Genomic DNA, 22493 nt, shown 5'->3' with positions numbered 1-22493 from the left:
CCTTCCTCACAGCTCTGAGCCAACAGCTTTGTCCTGACCTGGCGACCTGGATTCTCTCATCCCCAAGCAAATTAAAAGACCAAATGTCATTAAGCAATTAATAATGGAGAAGCCAGATGCAATCTGGCTTCTGCGTTTCCACCAGACTCCTGCTCCAAAGAACCTGCTTCAGTCCCTAAGGACAAAGTGGCTCTCTGCAAACCGAGGGCAGAAGAGGACCTGGCAAGGTCTTAGAGCGGTGCCTGGCACGCAGGGTTCTGTATTTGTTGACCCCCTCTTGAATACTCATGACCCCTTGGCACTCTTCAGCCTGGATCAGCACAAACCACATGGCCCACGCATGGAATTGCACCCACACCCGTTCATTTGTAACTCCACAAAATCGATAACAAAACAACCATTACTGCCAGAAAACAGATTTTGGAAGCAGAGGCATCGTGTTAATCTTGCTACTAATGTTCAAAATAAAGCCTCGCACATAATGATCTTTTCATGATGATCTGTTTGATCCTGGACGAATTAAGGGCCTATTGTGTGCAAAGTGGTACGTATGCTGAACCGCTTGCCAGGGAATGTCCCCTTCTTCTTCTTCTTCTTCTTCTTTTTTTTTTTTTTTTTGTTTGTTTGTTTGATTTGTTTTGTTGTGTTTTTTCGAGACAGGGTTTCGCAGTGTAGCCCTGGCTGTCCTGGAACTCACTCTGTAGACCAGGCTGGCCTCTAACTCATAAATCCGCCTGCCTCTGCCTTCCAAGAGCTGGGATTACAGAGGTGCACCACCACCACCGTCCGGCTGGATGTCCGTCCCCTTCTTGCGGAACCACTTCCATCAGAAGTTGAGACTTGCCCCCTAAGTCTTCCGTCCGCCAGGGGCCGCTGTAGGAAACACTAGGCGTCCTTTCGCACATCACTCTTTGACCCGCGAAGCCGTTGCCCGGAGATAAAATGGCGGCATCTGTGGCTGCTGCAGCCGGGAGACTGCGGCGAGCCTTTGGGAGGTCGTGCCCATGGCAGCCGTTCTCAACAGAGTCCGGTCCACCCCACGGAGCGGCCGTGAGGGACGCCTTCCTGAGCTTCTTCCGAGATCGCCACGGCCACCGGCTCGTGCCCTCCGCTTCCGTGAGGCCGCGAGGCGACCCCAGCCTGCTTTTCGTCAATGCAGGCATGAACCAGGTGGGGGCGGGGCCACACCGATCGGGGGCGGAGCTCGGGGGTCAGCCTGAGAAAAGAGCTTCAGGATTGGACCAAAAAAGTGAGGGGCGGAACTCGGGTGGAAGTGGTGCTGGGTAAAATGGTTGGGAACCGGGAATTAGCTAGGAAACTAGTAGGGAGAAATTAGGCTTATTATCCCAGGATAGCAGGTGTGAAGCCCTGAGGGGCAGGCTCCGAGTGGAAGACTATTTAAATAAATAAAATTCATCCATTAAGTAGATGCTTATTACGCTCCTGCTAGGTGCTTGGTAATATTCTTGAAGCTTTGACTCTATCCAACCACTTCCTTATTTGTAAATTTTACTGCTTTTACTAGGCAGAGTCTCTTGTTAAGGTGCATTTACTTCTTCTCTACTTCACATACACTAGAAAACACCTGCCTGAGCTCCCAGGGCTCCCAGGGCCAAAGACCACATTGCACCCTTGGGGTCACAAATAGCCTTGAGTTTCAACAGCCATCTGCATCTTCTCTCCACGTTAGCCTTGTACTGAGGAACTAAGGAACTCCCCTTCCCGACTTTTATGTGCTTTTAGTTCAAGCCCATCTTCCTGGGCACAGTGGATCCACGAAGCGAGATGGCAGGCTTCCGTCGTGTGGCGAATAGCCAGAAGTGTGTCAGGGCTGGAGGACGCCATAATGACCTGGAGGATGTGGGCCGGGACCTCTCTCATCATACGTTTTTCGAGATGCTTGGCAATTGGGCTTTTGGGGGTGAATATTTTAAGGTGAGTTCCCAGGGAGCTCTAGAGTTAAGAATCTTTGAACCCTGAATACTGGCTATCGTGGCCAAGTGCTAGACACTGTGCGTCATGGGGCAAATAGAAAGATGGCTTGGTTGGTTAAGTGCTGTGGATCCCCACCCCCCAGAACTCACATTTAAAGGGAAGCCCAACAGTGTGTGCCTATGGCCAGATGGGAGATGGAGGCAGTAGGATCCCTGCAAGTTCACAGACAAGCTAGTCTGGCCTACAGTCAGAGTTCCAGGCTAATGAAAGACCCTGTTCCAAACAAAAATTAGCTCCTAAGTACAGTCACCCACAGTTGTCCTTTGGCTTTCATGGGTGCATGCCCACATGTTACAGGTGTGTACACACAGATACGTGCACACACATATACACATGATGTCCAATGGAAAGAAATATGCCTCACTTCCCTCACTGCAGGAAGGGACTGTCTCCTGCCTAATGGCTGTTTAAAAGTTAGCTGAGCAGATGGACAGACAGCGGTGCCGAGATAGTCACTGGAGTCACTAGAGAGAAAGTCCCCAGGTCAGGGTGGGTAGCTGGATGGCTGGAGAGGTTTAAGGAGAAGATAGAATTCATCTGGGTCTAGAAAGTAGGTAGGCTTGTAAGAATGGGAACACTTTCTGGGCAGGAAAAACTCAAGGCAGAAGTGGGCGTGGCCTGATCTCCATTTGTGCAGGGGGGAGGGGGGGGACACTGCCCTCAGGATGGGTAGCAATGGTCTCAGCCTCATGACCTTGGGTGGCCCCAATGTCACATCTCTCCACCCCTATGGTGGTTTTGCCTGCAGGAGGAAGCTTGTAGCATGGCCTGGGAACTGCTGACTCAAGTCTATGGGATCCCTGAGGACAGGTTGTGGGTCTCCTACTTCAACGGTGACTCTAAGACAGGGCTGGAGCCAGATCTGGAGACCAGAGACATCTGGCTCAGCTTGGGGTAAGTCGGGCGCCTTCTTCTGCCCGCACTGACTGGAAAGCAGACCCTCATGCGTTTGGCATGGCCCAGCATGCTGTTGGTCAGCCCTAGGACCCTTCTTCCTGAGCTGGACTTGGGTGAGAGGTTGTCATAGCAGGGGGGTGCCAGCTTCCGAGCATGCCAGTCTCACACCACTTACTTGGCTTTCTCCCCAGAGTGCCAGCCAGCCGTGTGCTCTCCTTCGGACTGCAAGAGAACTTCTGGGAGATGGGAGACACCGGGCCTTGTGGGCCTTGTACTGAGATCCATTATGACCTGTCTGGGGGCATGGGAAGCCCCCAGCTGGTAGAGCTTTGGAATCTGGTCTTCATGCAACACTACAGGTAACGGTGGCCGTAGCTACCATTAGGTGCTAGCCGACTTACACACTTTTTAAAAAGAGAAACAGTCTAATTCTCATCCCTGTCCATGACAGCCTGGACTATATACTGATGCTCTCTGGCCTCCTGTAAGCTCATTGATCACTATGACTTTCTTCTAACCTATCTTGACAGGTCTCTCTAAGTGGCCATGTCTAGGTCCAGACAAGAGCCCAAGCAAGAGCAAGAGTAGAGTTAACCTTTTTGAGAAAGGAGAGGACCTAAGGCCTTCCTCATCTCCATTTGCGCAGGGGGGAGGGGACACTGCCCTCAGGTTCCTGCTGCTCTCAGCCCGTGGGTGTGGGTCATCAGGCTTCTGCCAAGCCTGAGCACCTGCCTCAGACCTGCCAGGCTCGGTGGCCTCACCTTGCGCACTTTTCCTGGCCAGAGAGGCGGATGGAAGCCTGCAGCTGCTGCCACAGCGACATGTAGACACAGGGATGGGCCTGGAAAGGCTGGTGGCTGTGCTGCAGGGCAAACGTTCCACCTACGACACTGACCTCTTCTCTCCACTGCTCGACGCCATACACCAGGTGAGTGCCCCCCCTCAGCCCCATTGTTTTTTAGTTTTCTGGAGTGTGTGTGTGTGTGTGTGTGTCCCTAGCATTGGCATTATAAGCATATGCTACTGTGCAAGCAATTGTACTTGGGTTGTAGAGGTCAAAGTCGGGTCCTTGTGCTTGTGAGGTAAACACTACCAGATGAGCCACCTCCCCAGCCCCTCCTCCCTCTGGTATTGTTGAGAACTCAAGAGTATTCCCAGCCTGTGGTGGACAGTACAGACCGAGGATCCCAGGGTATCCAGTATACTGCACCCTTTCCTCTTCCCCTCATCCAGTCACAATGCCCATGTGTCCTTTATGAGAGGTTCTAGACTTGGCTCAAGCGCACACTGAGGTAGATTGTCTATATGGATAAAAGAGCTATATGAAAAGATGTATTAACTTCACAGACAGGAGCATGGCAGGACGCTGAAGAGAGTTCAGGCCCCAACACCATTCTTCAAGGCTGAGTGGTCATCCTTTCTTAAGAGGTCTCAGAGGAAGGAAAAGGTCTTCGTCCCTTGTAGTTGATAAGTAGTCCACAGCATAGTCCTGTATCCCAGAGAAGGAATATGCTTCTCAGAGAATGTCAGGCCGTGATGAAGAAGGCACAGCTACCTGACTGCACCCACTATACTGTTAGGCCTCTGGTGTCTCCTGAGCCTGTAGACCGACTTGGGGAATTAAGAGTAACAGACGCCATTCTCCTGGAATCTAGGCACATGAAGAGTCTAGCATGTTAGGGGAGTTAGAAATGGGCATTTGGTAGAGGTCTTGCCATTTTCTTTAAGGTGGCTGTAAGAAAGAGGTTGCTGGAGGTGGGCGTGGCTCAACTAGCTTCCCTAATCCAAAACCTTTATGCTTGGTACAGAGGCTCAAATAGAAAAGATATGGAGATGTGTGTGTGTGTGTGTGTCTTGTGTATATGTCTGTGTGTGTATATCGTGTGTGAATATGTGTCTGTAGTCGTGTGTGTGTGTGTGTGTGTGTGTGTGTGTATGTCTGTGTCTTGTGTATGTATCTGTGTGTATATCTATATGTATGTGTGTGTGTCTCTGTATACCCACAGAGACCAGAAGAAAGCATCAGATCCCCTGCCACTGGAGTCACAGGTGGCTGTGAACCATCCAGTGTGGGTGCCGGGAACCAAACTCAGGTTCTCTGAAAAAGCAGCGAGCATTCTTCATCTCTCCAGCCCTGACCTAATGTGTTGCTTTTAACAGTGTGATTTGAAAAGTTTTGACAAACACAAGTTCTATCTCTAGATGACTTCAGTTTTGTCAGTTGTCCTGAAGTTTCTTGGCTCTCAGCCAACAGGAAGTATAAATTAGTTCCTAAGCTAGGGACCTCCTTTTCCCTTCTGGGCCCTTTTAATAGTTTCTGCTTTTTGGGAAAGACAGCCAGGGAGGTGAGGTAGAATCCCGCGAGATGTGGGTGGGGCCCATGCCCTAGAGCTTTTTGGCCGGTAGCACACCAGTGTTGTGAGGTTGCTGACATCCAGTTCAGGAGCCTGTGGGCAGTGTGGCTCAGGCCAGGCCACCTTTCCTGGGTCATGGTTTTGGTATCCCGTGAGCTCATCCAAACATCTGTGATAGGGTCTGAGGCGGCTCTACTTCTAGGCATTGGTTGACTTGGGACAGCATGGTGGCTAAGCCCTGTCTGCTCTCCTCTGGCTGGCTGGCTCTGGCTCAGGCCTGTTCTTATCCCGGTTCAGCAAGAAGGATGACAGAAGCGAGGTATCCTTTCTTTATATTTCTTTTCTTCTCTTTTCTTTCTTTTTTTTTTTCTTTTTTGAAAAGGTCCTCATAGATCCCAGACTGGCCTCAGCCTTGCTGTGTAGCCAGTAGTGACCATGATCCTCTTGCTTCCAGATCCTAAATTCTGGAATAATAGGTGCAACACCATACCTAAATTCCTTTCTCCCATATTCTGCTGGCCAGAAAAAGTCACTGGCTGGCTTCAGGCTCAAGAGATAGGGAAATAGATGTTATCTGCTGATGAAAAGCAGCTTTAAAATCCTATGGCAGAGTGACCTGTGCTGCAGGAAAGGACGTTTTTACAGATAGTCTTCTGCAAAGAAGACAACCAGAGTCTCATCTATGGGATCTTGAAGTCCAAAATGAGGTTTTATTCTGTGCACGGGGAGAAAGGCTCAGGTGAAGGGAATGCAGGAGCCGTCACGCACTCCCACAAGGAGGACGAATGAGCTGGAGCCATATCCCAGTAACAGCCAAAGAGCCTCGGCTCCAGGTTACTAATCCATGAGAAAGCCGGGGCGGGGGTGCAGCGTGGACCGTGGCTGGAGAGTAGACACTAGCAAAGAGACAAGACAACTCACAGGAAAGACATCAGTGGGTGGGGTTGGGGGAGGGGCTTAGGCAGCAGAGTGGGTGGCAGATGAAGGAGCCTGCTGTGGCATATTGAGTGCATATCAGCTTCCTCTACTCCCACTCCCTGACCCCTGACCCTGCCTCTAGGAAGATCAGAGAGGCAAAGAAGGAGTTGAAACAGCCTGGCCCAGATTTCACATCTTCTCCAGATAGATAGATAGATAGATAGATAGATAGATAGATAGATAGATCTGCTCCAGTTAGATAGATAGATAGATAGATAGATCTGCTCCAGTTAGATAGATAGATAGATAGATAGATAGATAGATAGATAGATAGATAGATCTGCTCCAGTTAGATCGATAGATAGATAGATAGATAGATAGATAGATAGATAGATAGATAGATAGATGGATGGATAGATAGATGGATAGATGGATAGGTGGATGGGTGGGTGGGTGGATGGATAGATGGGTGGGTGGGTAGATGGATGAATGTATGTTTTGGGGTTTGTTTGGGTTTTTTGGGTTTTGTTGTTGTTGTTGTTGTTGTTTTTCCAAGACAGGGTTTCTCTGTGTAGCCCTGGCTGTCCTGGAACTCACTCTGTAGACCAGGCTGGCCTCGAAATCAGAAATCTGCCTGCCTCTGCCTCCCAGAATGCTGGGATTACAGGCATGCGCCACCACTGCCCGGCTGTTTGTTTTTTTTAATTAAACAGTCTCGGGTATTCTAAGATGCCCTTGAACTTGCCAGGTAGCCAAGGGTAGCTTTGAACTTCTGAGTCTCCCACCTTTTCCTTCCAAGTTCTGGGGTTACTGGAGTATGTCTCTATGCCCAGTTTTATGCAGTGCTAGGGGGTTAAGCCCAGGGCTACATGCATGTAAGGTGAGCATTCTATCAACTGAGTCACATTCCCAAACCCTTTTCTCTTCTTTAAAGCAAGGGTTGAGGCCAGGCATGTGCAAGCAGATCTCTGAGCTCAAGGCCATCATGGTCTGCATAGCAAGTTCTAGGTCAGCTAGGGCTATGTAGTAAGACCCTGTCTTAATAAATTGATAAAAAATAAAGCAAGCAAGGGTGATAGTACCTTCCAGAGACGTTGTATTCAGGATGGATGGTGTTTTAGGATATCTATGGCCATAATAAACACCATGACCATAAGCAAGTTGGTGAGAAAAAGATTTCAATTGCATTTCAATATCATTGTCACTCCATGGAAGTCAGGGCAGGAACTGAAGCCGAGGTTATGGTAGAGTGCTGCTTACTGGCTTGTTCGCTGTGACTTGCTCAGTCAGCTTTCTTATAGGACCCAGGACCACCACCAGCCTAGGAGTGGCTCCGCCCACAGTGGGCTGGGCCTTCCCTCATCAATCATCAATCAAGAAAATGTACCACAGGCTTGCCCACAGGCCTGTTTGGAGAAGCATTTTCTCAATTGAGATTCTGTTTTCCAAGATGACTCTAGCTTGTGTCAAATTGACATGAAACCAGCCAGCAGACATGATGTGCTTCAGGGATGCTCTGTCCATGGAAATTGAGCAGGTGACGGCCACTATAGGCCTTTTAATGCTCAGCACAAGCCCCCTCAGGGCCAGGGAGTCCTAGTCCACCATTGGCTTTTCCAACAGGCCATTCTGTTGCTTTGGGTTTTGGGTTTGTTTGGGTTTTTTTAGTTTGTGTTTTGTTTTGTTGGGTTTTATATTTGGTTTTTCAAGACAGGGCTTCTCTGTAGAGTTCTGGCTATCCTGGAATTTGCTCTGTAGACCAGGCTGGTCTCACACTCAGAGATCTGCCTGTTTCTGCCTCCCCAGTGCTGGGAAGACCATTCTAGACGTTGTTTACTACTCTGGTTGTTGACAGGAACCTGGGAGAGTGGGACCTAAAAATGAGGCGGACTAAAGTCCCATGCAATAACCAACTTTATTCAGAGCATCAGACAATTTATTGTTAAAACAAATCACCTTCTCTCAGAGGAAGGTGTGTGATCACAAGGGGTGAGCACAAGTATACAACCCACATGTGGCAAAAACATTTTTCTATAGACTTATGAATAACAACAGCTGAAGTAAACTCACTCCTATCCACTACCCCTGGGAGGAACACGAAAACACAAGAACAACACTTATGCTTTGAAGGAACTAGAGTCACATTTGCCTTGATTTCTCGGGAGTTTTCTCCCAAGTGCAGAGAGAATTCTCCCAGGACTCCATTCTTGGACGGTGTTCCTACAGAGTACAGTCAGTTTTGTGGCTGAGAACAGGCATGTACCTGGGCCAGGCTGGGCAGACCCAACAGCTGTGGCTGCTCTCCTGCCTTACAGAGCTGCGGGGTCCCCCCTTACTCTGGCCGGATAGGGGCAGCAGATGAGGGACGGATAGACACAGCATACCGAGTGGTGGCCGATCACATGCGCACGCTCAGTGTCTGCATTGCTGATGGTGTCTCTCCTGGGATGTCAGGTGCCCCGTGAGTCTGGAAGGGCAGGGCTGGGAGGGAGGGAAATGGAGAGGTGAAATCAGGTCAAGAGCTCAAAGGGAACAGGGAAGCCCCTCACTCCCCGGATTGCTGGCTCGATGATGCTAGGCGCTCACGCCTGCCTTCGGAAACCCTCTAGGCTAGTGCTCCGTCGGATTCTCCGTCGAGCTGTGCGCTATTCCACAGAGGTCTTACGGGCACCACCTGGCTTTCTCGGCAACCTGGTGCCAGTGGTGGTAGAGACATTGGTAAGTACAGAGCCTCCTCCTTTCTGCACGCCTCCTGAGTCCTTGGGAGCCTACCACTGAGCCCCAGCCGTGCCCCCTCACTGTCCAGTCCTGCAGCCCATCGAGGAGGCTGAGAAAGCTGGTCTTGCTCACAAAAACCAGGGAGACTTTGGAAGGACGTTCATTCAGGGTGCTCGACCTTTGACCTCAGGGTTTCCTTCCCCTTATATGCCTGCCCCACTGGGAAGTTACTTTCTTATTTGAGTCCCTCCCCAGTTCTCAAAGCATCTGAGCCTCCCGGGCTGGTGTCCCTTGATGGAGGGTATGGAGGAAGGGTGGACTGGTTATCTCTTCTTCACTCTCCTATACCCCAGGGAGCTGCTTATCCAGAACTTCAGAAGAACTCAGTCAAGGTACTGATCCGGGTGAGGTGAGGGCGGATGGGGGAGGGGGAAGGGGGGCTACCCAGAGAGCTGTAGGGAGAAGCCTGTCTCCAAGGAAACCCAGACCCACTCCCTGCCCTGCCTTGGTTCAGATAGCCAGCCTGGTGTCGGAGGATGAGGCAGCCTTCCTGGCCTCCCTGCAGCGAGGCCGGCGGATCATCGATCGCACTGTGAAGCACCTGGGCCCTTCTGATTTGTTCCCTGGTGAGTTGGGAGTCCAACCAAAGCAAAGGGATTCTCAGGTACACCACAGTGAGCGAAGGCTTGAGCTCAGCCTGCCAGGACTCAGACTCTCTCTCTCTCTCTCTCTCTCTCTCTCTCTCTCTCTCTCTCCAGGACTCAGACACTCTCTCTCTCTCTCTCTCTCTCTCTCTCTCTCTCTCTCTCTCTCACACACACACACACACACACACACACACACACACACACACCTCAACCCCAACTTCTGCCAGAAGTTTCTACCGGCTGCTTTAAACCTGACCACCACAGGAGGCCTGCCCTGCCACCCCCTCTCCCAGCCACCCAGCCAGCCCCACCTCCCATCCCTTGTTACCAAAGTCAGCTTTGTGCTTAAACAGAGACCACCAGCATGCGATGAGTCCTGGGAGTATCTGACCTTAGAACCTGAAGTTTCTTTTTTTTTTTTTTTTTTTTTTTTTTTTTTTTTTTTGGTATTTTGAGTCAGGGTTTCTCTGTATAGCCCTGGTCACTCTGTAGACCAGGCTGGCCTCGAACTCAGAAATCCGCCTGCCTCTGCCTCCCAGAGTGCTGGGATTAAAGGTGTGCGCCACCACTGCCCGGCCAAAACCCAAAGTTTCAAGATGGCTCTGCGCACACTGGAGGAATTTGTGTGGCTGAAAAAAACCCAAGCCGGCTTACTTCCTTCTCCTCCCTTCTCACTGCCGTACCCCCTCCTCAACCTTCTGCTCTTTTTCCTCAGCCGAAGTGGCCTGGTCACTGTCGCTGTCTGGGAATCTGGGGATTCCCCTGGACTTGGTAGAGCTAATGCTAGAGGAGAGGGGCGTGAAGCTGGACACTGCAGGACTGGAGAAGCTAGCCCAGGAGGAAGCTCAGGTACAGGCCACAGGACTCGGCGGTGGCCCAGCCGTCCCTCCCATCCCTCCCTCAGCCCTCATAGGTGAGGAGACAGTCTGTAGAGAGGAGCATCCGCCCCGGTGACCAAACAGAAGCAGAAGAGAGAAGGGCTCCCAGGGGTGGTTGTGGGCAAAGAGACCTGACCCTGAGGCACCTGTCCTGTCTAGTTTACCGGCTACCTAAGATAGCTCTCTAGAAGTCAGCAAATCCCCCTAGGTCTTATTCTTTGCAAGCTGCAGGGTCCACAGAGACAGGGCTCTCAAAGGCTCAGTTCCCACCCTGTGGAGTTCTCTGTGCAACACACACACACACACACACACACACACGATTGTATTGCAGCACCGGGCCCAGCAGGCAGACGCAGATCAGGAGGAAGGACTGTGTCTTGATGTCCACGCACTAGAGGAGCTGCACCGTCAAGGCATCCCCGCAACTGATGACAGCCCCAAGTATAACTACTCTCTTTGCCCCAACGGGGATTATGGTGAGAACCTACACCCAGGCTGGTAGGCACAAGCTTACCTGACCTTGACTGGGAAGGAGAGAGATGGAAGCCACCAGCCTCTTGCTTTGCCCAAAGTATCCAGCAGGGGTCACTACCTCCTTCATCTAGAAATGCCTTCTCCTTCACCCTCTGAAGCCTTTGCCTCATATCCCTAACCCATCACATGCCCAGCCCCTAACACTGATAATCCTTCTGCCTCCGGCAGAGTTTGGCCTCTGTGAGGCCCAGGTGTTACAGCTGTATTCAGAGACTGGGACCGCTGTGGCCTCAGTGGGAGCAGGCCAGCGCTGTGGCCTCCTATTGGACAAAACCAACTTCTATGCTGAACAAGGGGGTCAGGCTTCAGACCGAGGCTACCTGGTTCGGACAGGGCAGCAGGCGAGTGTCAGACACCCCGGGGATGACTCCCGCGGGAGGGAGGCAGATGTGAGGACACGCGAGCGGAGACGTGACCACACGCCCTTTGGCCCTCCTCTCCCCAGGATGTGCTGTTCCCCGTGGCCCGGGCTCAGGTCTGTGGGGGCTTCATCCTGCATGAGGCCATGGCTCCCGAGTGCTTACAGGTGGGGGACCGAGTGCAGCTGTATGTGGATAAGGTAAGGCGCCTATCGGGGCTGCTCCCCATGTCTTGTAGCCCCTCCCCACCCCAGCCCTCACCCGGGACCCTGGGTGACAAAAGTCTTCCAGGCCTGGCGAATGGGATGCATGGTGAAGCACACGGCCACCCACCTGCTGAGCTGGGCCCTCCGGCAGACCCTCGGACCGACCACCGAGCAGCGGGGCTCCCACCTCAACCCCGAGCGGCTGCGCTTTGACGTGGCCACCCAGGTGAGCTAGACACAGAAAGACAGGCTTTACCGGAAGTGACCAGACAGACTAGAGTTGACCAGTGTTGAGGACCTGGGCTAGGGGTCAGTACCACGGTACCGGTCCTCGGAGCCTCACCCCAACAAGACCACCCTATTCAGGACACTATTTCGCCTCTAGCTACTCCTCGCCTTCCTTGTCCCCATGGGAACATCCGCTACCCTTTAATGGGCAGAAGCAGTTCCCAAACCTGTGCCTGTTGCTCTGTGTCCCCGCCCCCCCCCCAGACCCCACTGACCACAGAGCAGCTACGGACAGTAGAGAGCTACGTGCAGGAAGCTGTGGGGCAGGACAAGCCTGTGTACATGGAGGAAGTGCCCCTGGCACACACGGCCCACGTCCCCGGACTCCGCTCACTGGATGAGGTGAGTCGTCATCGGCAGGTGATCCCAGAGGGCTTCCCAGTCCTTCACAGGCAGCTAACAGCCCCTGTCCCGCCTTCCTCTCAGGTGTACCCAGACCCCGTTCGGGTAGTGTCAGTGGGGGTTCCCGTGGCCCACGCACTGGCACCAACCTCCCAGGCTGCCCTGCAGACCTCTGTGGAGCTGTGCTGTGGAACGTGAGTCGCTCTTGGGTCGCCCCGTCCCTGAGCCCCTGATCCCCCGTCCCCCCTCCTTTGCTTTGGGCGCAGACTTCTCCCTTCTCTCCCTTCTCACCCTGTCCCTCACCTTTCCTCCAGGCACCTGCTAAGTACGGGGGCTGTGGGGGACTTGGTGATTATTGGGGATCGCCAGCTGGTCAAGGGCATCACTCGCCTTCTCGCCATCACTGGGGAGCAGGCCCAACAGGTTAGACTACTAGAAGCCCTGGAGACTTCTGAAGTGGGTGTGGGGGGGCCAGGGGGGCACACACAGCTGACACCCAGGCTCAGCAATGCCCAGTGGGGCACACACTCCTGTGACATAGCAGCCGCCAGCAGCTAGCAGCTGCTAATTTAGGCCTGGTTCCTTGACTGGTCCCAACTGACAAACATTTCTAATGTGGTCCAGACTGCATATGAGATGAGATGAGATGAGACCCTGTCCCAGGAGGGTGACTGTAAACCTGCACTTTCTCGTCCCCACCCATAGGCCCGAGAGGTGGGCCAGAGCCTGTCTCAGGAGGTGGAGGCAGCCAGTGAGCGACTCAGTCGGGGCAGCGGAGACCTGCCCGAAGCTCACCGGCTATCTAAGGACATAGGACGTCTCACGGAGGTCAGGGCCCACCCTCACCAGCACTCCAGTCCCCACCTTCCACTGGCCACGTCCCCTCCTCCATCCCTCCCAGCCTTCCAGCCGGCCCAGATGGTTGTCCTCGGGGTAGGTGTGTGTCTGCCCTGGCACTGCGAGTCAGGAGAAGGGTGAGGGTGACCCAGGGCTCTGACCATAGGTCGCAGAGTCTGCCGTGATACCTCAGTGGCAACGGCAGGAGCTGCAGACCACACTGAAGATGCTACAGCGCCGTGCCAACACTGCCATCCGGAAACTGGAGAAGGGCCAGGTAAGAGGTCAGCCATGCTTGGTACTCAGAGGCATTGCCTAGGAAGCTAACCCTAGGAAGCTTCCAGAACGGGGATAGAAGCAGGGGCCCCATCCTACTTCATGTGCTCCCATGTACCATATCACCAAGCCACTCCCGACCTCTGCCTGGCCATAGCTCCTGCCCCCCACCACACCCCTACCCCCACCCCACCCCCATTCCTGTTAGGCAACCTCCTGACTCAAATGCTGGTCAGCCTTAATTGCTCTTTGACTGCCAGTTCCTGGTCCCCTCCCAGGCCATCGGTGCCATCTGGCCTTCCTCCTTTCACCTTCAGCAACTGTTGTAGGGCCCTGTGACAGAACAGAAGAGCTGAGGCAGTCACAGAAGGTCACAGGCGAAACCCAAGAAAGCAGGCCATGCCAGGCAGAGCCCCTGCCACTACTCCTCAGAACTAATGGCCTTTATAGAGAGAGAGCCCGGGAGGGAGGGGCTGTTTGACTGGGCCTCAGTTCACAAGTGGAGGGTCCATCCCTGGCCCCTCTGCTGCTCCTCTGCCCCACAGGCTACAGAGAAATCCCAGGAGCTGTTGAAACGGCACTCGGAGGGGCCTCTGATCGTGGACACTGTCTCTGCCGAGTCCCTCTCAGTGAGTGCGGTGCGGTGGCCTGCCTGGGGCCTGCAGAAGGCCAAGTCCTTCCTGCCTGGGGAGGTCCTGGGCATGTGGGGAGCGGTGGGTCACTGTGTCGCCTTCATGCAGGTGCTGGTAAAGGTCGTGCGGCAGCTGTGCAAACAGGCCCCCAATATGTCTGTGCTGCTGCTCAGCCCCCAGCCCACTGGCAGTGTCCTGTGTGCCTGCCAGGTGGCCCAGGTAAGAGGGTCCCAAGAACCCACCCTGAGTGGCCTGTGCCTGTTTCCACCTCTTTTATTCTTCCACCCAGGAGATGTAGGGAACAGGGGGTAACCTATGACAGGAATAGAGCAAGTCTCTCCTCATCCCCGAAGATGCCCACTTCCCTTTCCCAGAATGCACTGTGAAATTCCTTAGTCACCTGCCTCAAGGCCCCAGTTCCTCGCTCATCACTTCCATACGCATTCCCAGCCCAGCCTGTTCCTTATTGCCTCTCCAAACGCCCCTCCCCCCTCCCCACCCTCACCCCACCCCGCCCAGCCTGGGAGAGGGTGCTCATGGCCGGTGACTGCACCCTTGAGGGGTCCACTGAATGGGCAGAGGCTGTGAGAACCGTTCCACATAGCTTCCCCTTCTGATTCTCTTCCCCCCCAGGATGCCACACCCACCTTCACAGCTGAGGCCTGGGCACGAGCTGTGTGCGGCCACATGGGAGGCAAGGCTTGGGGCTCTCGAGTGGTAGCCCAGGGTACTGGGCACACGGCCGACCTGGATACTGCCCTCGGGACAGCCCGAGCCTATGCACTCGACCAGCTCTGACTAGGCCCACCCAGGACACAGGACTAAGGCAGGCAAACATCTGGAGCCCTCCCGGAGCCACAGAGCTTTCCTGGAAGCTGGAGCAGGGACCAGAAGCTGGAGGCCAGGTATCTGAGCCAAAGAAGGCCCCCGGGGCCACCAGGAGACTGTAGGAAACAAAAGTGAAGCGAGAGGCAGCCGCCCCACCTAATGTGAAGACTCACTCGCACTGCTGTAGCTGGGAGCACCTGCTAAAGTATTTCACAGGACTTGAGACTCGCCTCAGTGGTTAAGAGTACCCATTGTTCCTGGAAAGGACCCAGGTTCTATTCCCAGCATCCCTATGAAGGCTCCTCACCTCCTCAAGCACCGGAAATATATGTGCTACAGACGCAAAATGCAGACACTCATACACACAAAATAGTAAAATAATCTAAAGAGGGGAAAAAAACATGTTTCGGGGCTGGAGAGATGGCTCAATGGTTATTATCACCAACTGCTCTTCCAGGGGTCCTGAGTTCAATTCCCAGCAACCACATGGTGGCTCACAAACACCTATAATGGGATCCGATGGCCTCTTCTGGTGTGTCTGAAGACAGGGACAATGTATTCATATACATAAAATAAAAAAATAAATCTTTAAAACTAAAAAGTGTTTCACAGAGTATTGGAAGTTCTAGAGGATTCTGTCTTTGGAAAGGGTGGTCTGCTCAGCCATTTTAAAGTTCCCTCTGTGCTCACAGAGGCCCAGGCTCAGCTCCGAGGACCCACGGGTGCCTCCCAGTCACCTTTAACCCCAGCAGCAGCGCATCCATCGCCTTTTTCTGGACCTGTGGCCCCTGCAAATATGTGACATACACAAAGGAGAAAGTGTCCTTCCTCAGCATGGCGTAGGTACATCTGTAACCTGACCACTCTCCCTAGTAGAAAAGCACCTGGTACCTCAACCTGGACCATACACACACACACACAAACACACACACACATTCAGAGAGTCAGGATCAGCTGGATACCAGGAAGTCTCCTAGCTATCAAGACCCAGCAATGTCATTCAAAAATCAGACCAGTGGGACACACACCCCTGGTGCCATTTATTATTAACGATGACTGAAGTAAAGTCAAGATGGCTCGCTAATAACCAAAAAAAATAAAAAAATTTAAAAAAAGGAAAGCTGGGCGGTGGTGGCACACACCTTTAATCCCAGCATTTGGGAGGCAGAGGCAGGCAGATTTCTGAGTTCAAGGCCATCCTGGTTTACAGAGTGAGTTCCAGGACAGCTGGAGCTATACAGAAAAACCCTGTCTCGGAAAAAAAAAAGCAAAACAAAACAAAAAAGATGGCTCGCTAATACTCTGAGCAGCAGGACCTGGTCAAGTGACAGTGCCATGGACCAGATAGATTTAACAGCTTTCCCCTGGAGCCTGCTTCCAGGGGAAAACATAGAACTGTGTGGGGCTTGGGGGTTGTCAAGGATGAGGAAGGGAAAGAATGGGGACAAGGGGACACAGTGGTGTCACTGTATCTCTAGAAAGGGTGTCTGAGCTAGGAGGTAAGGACCCGAACCTTGAAGAAGCCTAAGAGAGGTGTTTTGACCTGAAGGAACAGCGGGTGAGGCCACAGGCAGTCCGACCAGTGATGGACTTTTCATCCTGAGATAGGGTCTCCATATATAGCTCTGTTTGGTTGGCCTGGAACCCCCTGTGTGGGCCAGGCTGACCTTTAACAGATACAGCTGTCTCTGCCTCCCAAGAGCTAGGATTGAAAGCATACACCACCACGCCTCATCAGCAGCAGGCTTTTAAAAGTTAACACAGCACGTGCCCCCCAAGACAGAGCTGAAGCGGCAAACAACTGAAGCCGGGCGGAGCAGGGCACTCAGTAAAGTACTTGCTCTTTGAGCATGGGGACCCAAGTTCAAGTGGCAGGAGCCACATAAGCTAGCCTTGGTGGTGTGCCTTCATAATCCCAGCTATGCGTTGGGGGAGGGTGCACAGAGACAGGCGGATCCCTGAGTGCCACGAGCCATCCAGCCCAGCCTATCCTTTGAGCTCCGGAACAGCAAAAGATCTTTTCTTAAGGTGGACAGCACCTGAGGAATGACACCGGAGGTCGGCCTTCTCCCCGCCACATGCATGTACAAGCCTGTGCATCTATCTTTACACATGGACGCATGTGCACAAATGAAGCCAAAACCGTTGTGCATTTGAAGGACAGTGGAGCCTAGGAATGTAGGGAAAACCCTCCTCCTCTATCAGAACAAAGCCCCCCAGCAGAGTACAGCAGTGGGGGCGCAGACTGTCAGATCCAGGTTCCTTGACGCTGTAATTAACAAAGCAGATGGGCCTGCATGGTGCCACAGTGCCGCACTGACTGCGGCTGCTGCTCCGATGGCAGCGTACCAAGCACGGACTGAGCCCTGGGTTCAATTCCCCAGCACCGCATAAACCCAATTACACCCCTGTCATCCCAGCTCTGGAGAGGCCAGGCGTGAACAGCAGAAGTTCGAGATCATCCACAGCTGTACATGTGATGGTTTATAAGTCTCTCGTGAGGGCTTGAAGGGACTTGGGAACAGAAGTCTGACTCCTCAGTGCATGGCTTGACCTCTGGAATTCGGTAGTAGGCAGGTCTACTACTTTTGCCGAAGGTCCAGCTCCTGCATGGTCACACACACACACACACACACACACACACACACACACACACACAGTCTGCTGTTCCTCTGTTCCGGAGAATGATTTCTTTTACTCCATATAGCCTGATTCCTGGAGTCGTCTCTGCTGCCTACCAAGAGGCAAGGACAGCAACCCTAACCTGTCAAGTCAGTGCTGAGAGCTTCTACCAGGCTGAGTGAAGGAGCGCTCTGAGGCCTAGGCCCTTCCTGCCTCTGATACTTGGTTCATATTAGAGACAACCGAAGGGGCTCCCCAGCAGAGTTGGGGTCTACAGCTCGAGCACAGGGGAATTCCAGAGGCTTAAGTAACTGTAGAAAGTCCCTCGCTTCCCCTATCTCCTTTGTTATTCTTGGGCCTTCTCCTCCCCAACTCCTTATCAGAAGTACATCCTCTCGAGCCACGCGAAAACCTTAATGCACCCCGAAACACGCTGCCAGAAAGCTCGAGCGGAGCCCAAGGCCACAGGGTCGTTCTCTGAGCACGCGCGGTAGGGGCAACCGAGGAGGAGGCGCCAACGCCCAGGGCGGAGGACTCACGGCCCGCCCCCTGGAGACTCAGGCGTCCCTAACAACCAATTGCGCCAGTCTCCTGGGTCCCCGGAGCAGGTGAGGTGATCTCCGGGAAAGGGACGTCCAACTCTGATCTTTCCATTCAGACCATGCTGGTTAAAACCAAAGCCCTGCCAGCTCCTGCAGCCCACGCAGGTCTGTGGCCCCGCAGCCATCGTCTTAACTTAGTAGGTCCTGTAATGGGAGAACCCATCCTGCGGTTACCCTGTCTTCTAAAGGTGGGATCCAGGCTCTGCATGCTACACAGCGACTATCTGTAAACTGGTCTAGAGGCTTAGAATTCAAGTAAAGAAGGGGAAGACATGGGACCCTCCTGGTCCCCAGTCCTCAGCTGAGGGCAATGCTATAGGCCCTGTGGGTTCCGCACCTCCCCCAAACCCCCCATGGACCTGGTCTCTCTGTGTTACCAAGGGAAGGAGGAAGAACAGGAGGAGGAGGAGACCGTGCTGACCTTTGAAGCCGAGCTTCCTCCCTGGGGTATCTAAGAAGAGGCAGCTGGAGTCGTGGGTAGCTACGGCTAGGGTGTCTTTCCATACAGCTGACTACAGGAGCCTGAGCGGGCACGGGGAGGGCCAGGAGCTATGAACAAGCTATCTCCCTGAGCCAGCCACCAAACCTGGGCTCTCAGAAAAACTTGTTTTGTTTGTTTTTAGTTCTCTCTTCCTTTAGTCTCGGGTAAACGGGAAATTGGCAACAGGACTTTGGGCAATAGAGGGCCGGGGAGAAATAAACAAAATCCCAGGGCTCTGAATCTAGGAACCTGAGGCTGGAGGATGGCTCTCTTTGCAGTGAGCATAGGGTGAGCATGGGCGGGAAGCTGGCTGTGAAGACACAAGATGCAAAGGCAGAGGAGTGGATGGAGACCCTCAAACCCCCAGGAGACCACCGCAGCCACACTTAGAGAAACATGGGGCATCACGGGCTCCTTGGCCTTCCCATTTGAGTGGCAGGAACCTCCCTGACAGGGCCAGATTTTACTAGGGACTTGAGGATAAAAAGGGAAGGAATGTGAGGGAGATGCAAACTTGACCCAGCGTAAGCTCCTTGTGTGCCCAGCGTGAGCAGGGCAGAAGAGCAAACCCACGCTGTTCTCTTGGGCCCTTGTGGAGACCTCAAGCTAAAGGATGTCGGCAACAGTCCGGCCTTCCAGAAGCATCTGGTGCCAGCAGTGAAACAGGATAAGGGTGCTGGGTTTTTCAGGTCAGCACCCAAGTAGGTCAAGGCTGGGACTCCGCAGTGACTAGAGAACCCACGGGTGGGAGAAAGTTCCAGGAAACTTTCTGGAACTGAGGTGAGAAGCAGGAGTGTCCATGGGGCAGATAAGCGGTCCAAGTAGGGCTCTGACTTGCTAGCTTGGTGACACTGAGCCCCTTCAGTTTTCTAAGCCTCAGTTTCCTCTTTTGTAAGGCGAGGGCAATGGTGTTATTTTTTTCTTTTTTTTCTCCCCCCCCCACCCCCCAGACAGGGTTTCTCTGTGTAGCCCTGGCTGTCCTAGAACTCACTCTGTAGACCAGGCTGGCCTCGAACTCAGAAATCTGCCTGCCTCTGCCTCCCAAGTGCTGGGATTAAAAGTGTGCACCACCACCTGGCTGGCAAAGGCGTTATTTTGACAAATGTCAGCTATGAACATGAGGGCTTAGTGAGCTTCATATAGGTGAGGCTGCTAACTTCTTCACAGTCTCCATGCCTTGAAGGTCAGCTCCAGGCCAAGCCTGTGTGACATGTCACACAGTTTAGCTCCTTAATCATCTACAGTGAATGACAGGTGATGAGGGTAACAAGAGCTACTGTCTCCCTTTGACAGGCGATGCTCCTGGAACCAGTTGAGGTGAATTCTTCCCCCAAGGTCTTGCAGATGTGAGAGGCAGAGAGAGGGTGTGACTGGAGACAGTCCAAGGCCCAAGTGCTCAGCGGGCAACTGTAGGGCCGGCCCCCTGTGGGCAGCATCTGCCACTGCACGCCTAGAATGCAATAAATCACAGCTCCACCGAGCCAAGGTTAAGATCCCAGACCACCTGTCCACCATTCACAAAGCCATCCAAAATGAGGACAGCCCTGCCCAAGGTGGGACACCATTTTATTACTCGTACTAAGGCCCAGAAATTCCCAGCCCTTCAAGATGTAACTTCGAGTGTTCTGTGTTTTTACACCCCTGACCTGGTCCCAAGGACACAGAGACTTAGAGAAAGTATGGCCTTCCCCTGCCAATAGCGGTCCTGGTTGGCTGCACTCGATGCTAGAGATGCAGCCATGGAAAGCCTTCAGGTCCTCCAGACGGACCCCAAGATGAAAGTCATGACCCACCTTCCGCTTCCACACTCCAAGGGCAGAGGCTGCCCTTAGTGGGGACCCCACATAGCAGCACAAGGCACATGCATCTCTGCTGGCCCCAACTTATCTGGAATGCCAAAGAGAATCCCAGACATGAAGAAAGGAGTGGGACCTTGGAGGACTAAAGTCCATTTCTCTCCCCACCCCACAAGCTCTCAAAGATGAGTCTGTAGATCAGTGGGTCCCAACCTTCCTAATGCTGTGAGCCTTTAAGACATTTCCTCTTGTTGTAGTAAACCCCCAAAGCATAAGATTATTCTGTTGCCACTTCGTAACTGAAAATTTGTTACTGTTATGGATTGTAAATATCAAACATAAGGAGATCTGCTGTGGGGCCCTCAGGGGGTCGCGACCCACAGGTTGAGAATCACTGGTCCAGCACTCACTGGGCCCTGTCCCTTTTGGAGCTGTCTTCCTTCTGTGGGTCTTCGGGAGTATCTGGGTATCTGGGTTTCTATCCATCCCTGCAGAATCCTCAGAGCAGCCTGGAGCTAGCCAGCCAGACTAAGGCCTACCAGCAAATGATGTTAGCAGCTATGTCTGTCTCTCCCTTTCCTCTGGTTCCTCCCATCTTTCTCTTCAATCAAATTGGGGTAGCCTCTCTCCCTTCCTTCCTTCCTTCCTTCTTTCCTTCCTTCTTTTTTTTTTCTTTCGACAGGGTTTCATGCAAGGCCAGGTTGATGTCAAACTTCCTTGATTTAGGAATTCTCCCTTTCACCCCCCCAGCAGTACCCTGTGGTCACAAAGGAGGAGGACACTGACATGCTAGGATTCATGTGGAGACCTGAAGCCCGGCATTGCAGGTCAGGGGCTTCAGGCCTTTGTCACCCTGACTTCCCTGGTTGACGGTCCCCCACTAGGTTCCGTCCTCTGCAGCTGCAGATGGCTCTGTGTAAGCCCGGGGAAAGTGACTCTCAGCAGTGGGGCTCCTGCTCCTTCAAGGACACACACAGCCGTCCTTCCTTCCTCAGCCTCTACTTGGGCCAATCCTAAGAAAGTCTCTGATTGGCTGACATTATAAGGCCACGCCTATCAGTCGCAGTAGCCAATAGGATACTCTTTAGAATCTATTATTAGAAGCAAATGGGACAGACCCAAACTAGCTACCTGCCTAAGGCAGACCTGGCACTGGGCTTGGGCATGCAGATCCAGTGAGCTCAGTCGGCTGTGGATTTGGGCACAGGAGGAGGTGGCACGGGTCCTGGAGAGCTAGGGCTCCGGCAAATGTGTTTTTGGGGGGAAAGGTAGGGTGTGTGATTGAACTAGTCAGTGGATGGATGTCTGTCTCTTTCTCAGGAGGAGATGGTAAGAAAGGTATCCCAAGTGTAAAGGAGTGGCCTCAGTAAAGGCTCAAACTTGTCTTCAATGTCCTGGATGAAAACAGACTTTATTTCGGAGAGCCACCAGTCGGGGTAGAAGGCCGTTGTCCTCTGAGGTGCTGAGGGAGCTGGCTTCTGCCCTCAGGCAGTGCTGAGCCACTAAAGGGTTTATAGAGCGGCCTGCCTCATTAGCTGTGCAGGGCTATGAGAGAACCAGATGCGATGCCAGAGCCTAGTGGAGCTGTGTGTGACAGACACAGAGGCCCTGAGCTGAGGCAGCAGTAAGGAGAGCGCTCCGGAAGGGACAGGTTAGCGCCTGTGTGACCTGCAGGAGGAGCTCACATCCAGCTTTCCTTCTGAAGGCCCAACCTTCTGTTTAGATTAAATCTGAAAGACTTGGAGAGAAGCCTCACGACCTGAGTGTAAAAGACTGTAGAGAGCTGGTTTCCATAACAGGAGCAAGGTGGACAGAACCTTGGGAGGGGGGCAGGACAGAGTGCCCAACATCCTGTAAAATCAACAACCAAGGAGGCTGGGGAGATGGCTCAGACATTAAGAGCACCGGATGCTCTTCTGGAGGGCCTGGGTCTGCTTCCCAGGACACAACTGCCTGTAACTCTAACTGCAGATGACCTGGTGTCATCTTCTGGCCTGCTCAGGCACCAGGCATGGGTGTGGCACCCCCACATACATTCAGGCAAACACTCATATACATAAAATTAAAAACTAAGAAAAAAAGCCAGGCAGTGGTGGCACATGCTTTTAATCCCAGCACTTGGGAGGCAGACACAAGTAGATCTCTGATTCTAAGGCCAGCCTGGTCTACAGAGTTCCTGGATAGCCAGGGCTACCAGAGAAATACTGGCTTGAAGAAAAAAAAAGAAAAGAAAAAGGAAGAAGAGGAGGAGGAGGAGGAGGACAAGAATGAGAACGAGGAGGA

At 53.0% G+C, this 22493-nt stretch overlaps 1 protein-coding gene across 1 annotated transcript; it reads left to right on the top strand.

The window, feature by feature from the left end:
- The first annotated feature begins 923 nt into the window (after nt 1-923).
- Aars2 (alanyl-tRNA synthetase 2, mitochondrial) lies at nt 924-15310 on the top strand. The gene is made up of 22 exons (XM_052192147.1): nt 924-1170; nt 1744-1935; nt 2744-2889; nt 3084-3251; nt 3676-3820; nt 8480-8625; nt 8774-8882; nt 9236-9274; nt 9397-9508; nt 10245-10378; nt 10739-10883; nt 11110-11282; nt 11387-11500; nt 11592-11732; nt 11999-12136; nt 12221-12330; nt 12451-12559; nt 12842-12964; nt 13140-13250; nt 13795-13878; nt 13990-14100; nt 14515-15310. The coding sequence occupies exons 1-22, from the start codon at nt 943-945 to the stop codon at nt 14677-14679; spliced, it is 2943 nt and encodes a 980-aa protein (XP_052048107.1). The 5' UTR covers nt 924-942; the 3' UTR covers nt 14680-15310.
- The last annotated feature ends 7183 nt before the right edge of the window (nt 15311-22493 follow it).

This window comes from Apodemus sylvaticus, chromosome 9 (genome assembly GCF_947179515.1).
Source record: "Apodemus sylvaticus chromosome 9, mApoSyl1.1, whole genome shotgun sequence".
NCBI classification, from domain to species: Eukaryota; Metazoa; Chordata; class Mammalia; order Rodentia; family Muridae; genus Apodemus; species Apodemus sylvaticus.
Note: the sequence above shows the minus strand (reverse complement) of the source record. Positions and strands in the feature narration are given on the sequence as shown.

Coding starts and splice junctions, on each gene's coding strand:
- Aars2 (XM_052192147.1), top strand. CDS start 943: ATGGCGGCATCTGTGGCTGCTGCAGCCGGGAGACTGCGGCGAGCCTTT. Junction 12,965..13,139: donor ACATAGGACGTCTCACGGAG/GTCAGGGCCCAC, acceptor CTCTGACCATAG/GTCGCAGAGTCTGCCGTGAT. Junction 13,251..13,794: donor GGAAACTGGAGAAGGGCCAG/GTAAGAGGTCAG, acceptor TCTGCCCCACAG/GCTACAGAGAAATCCCAGGA.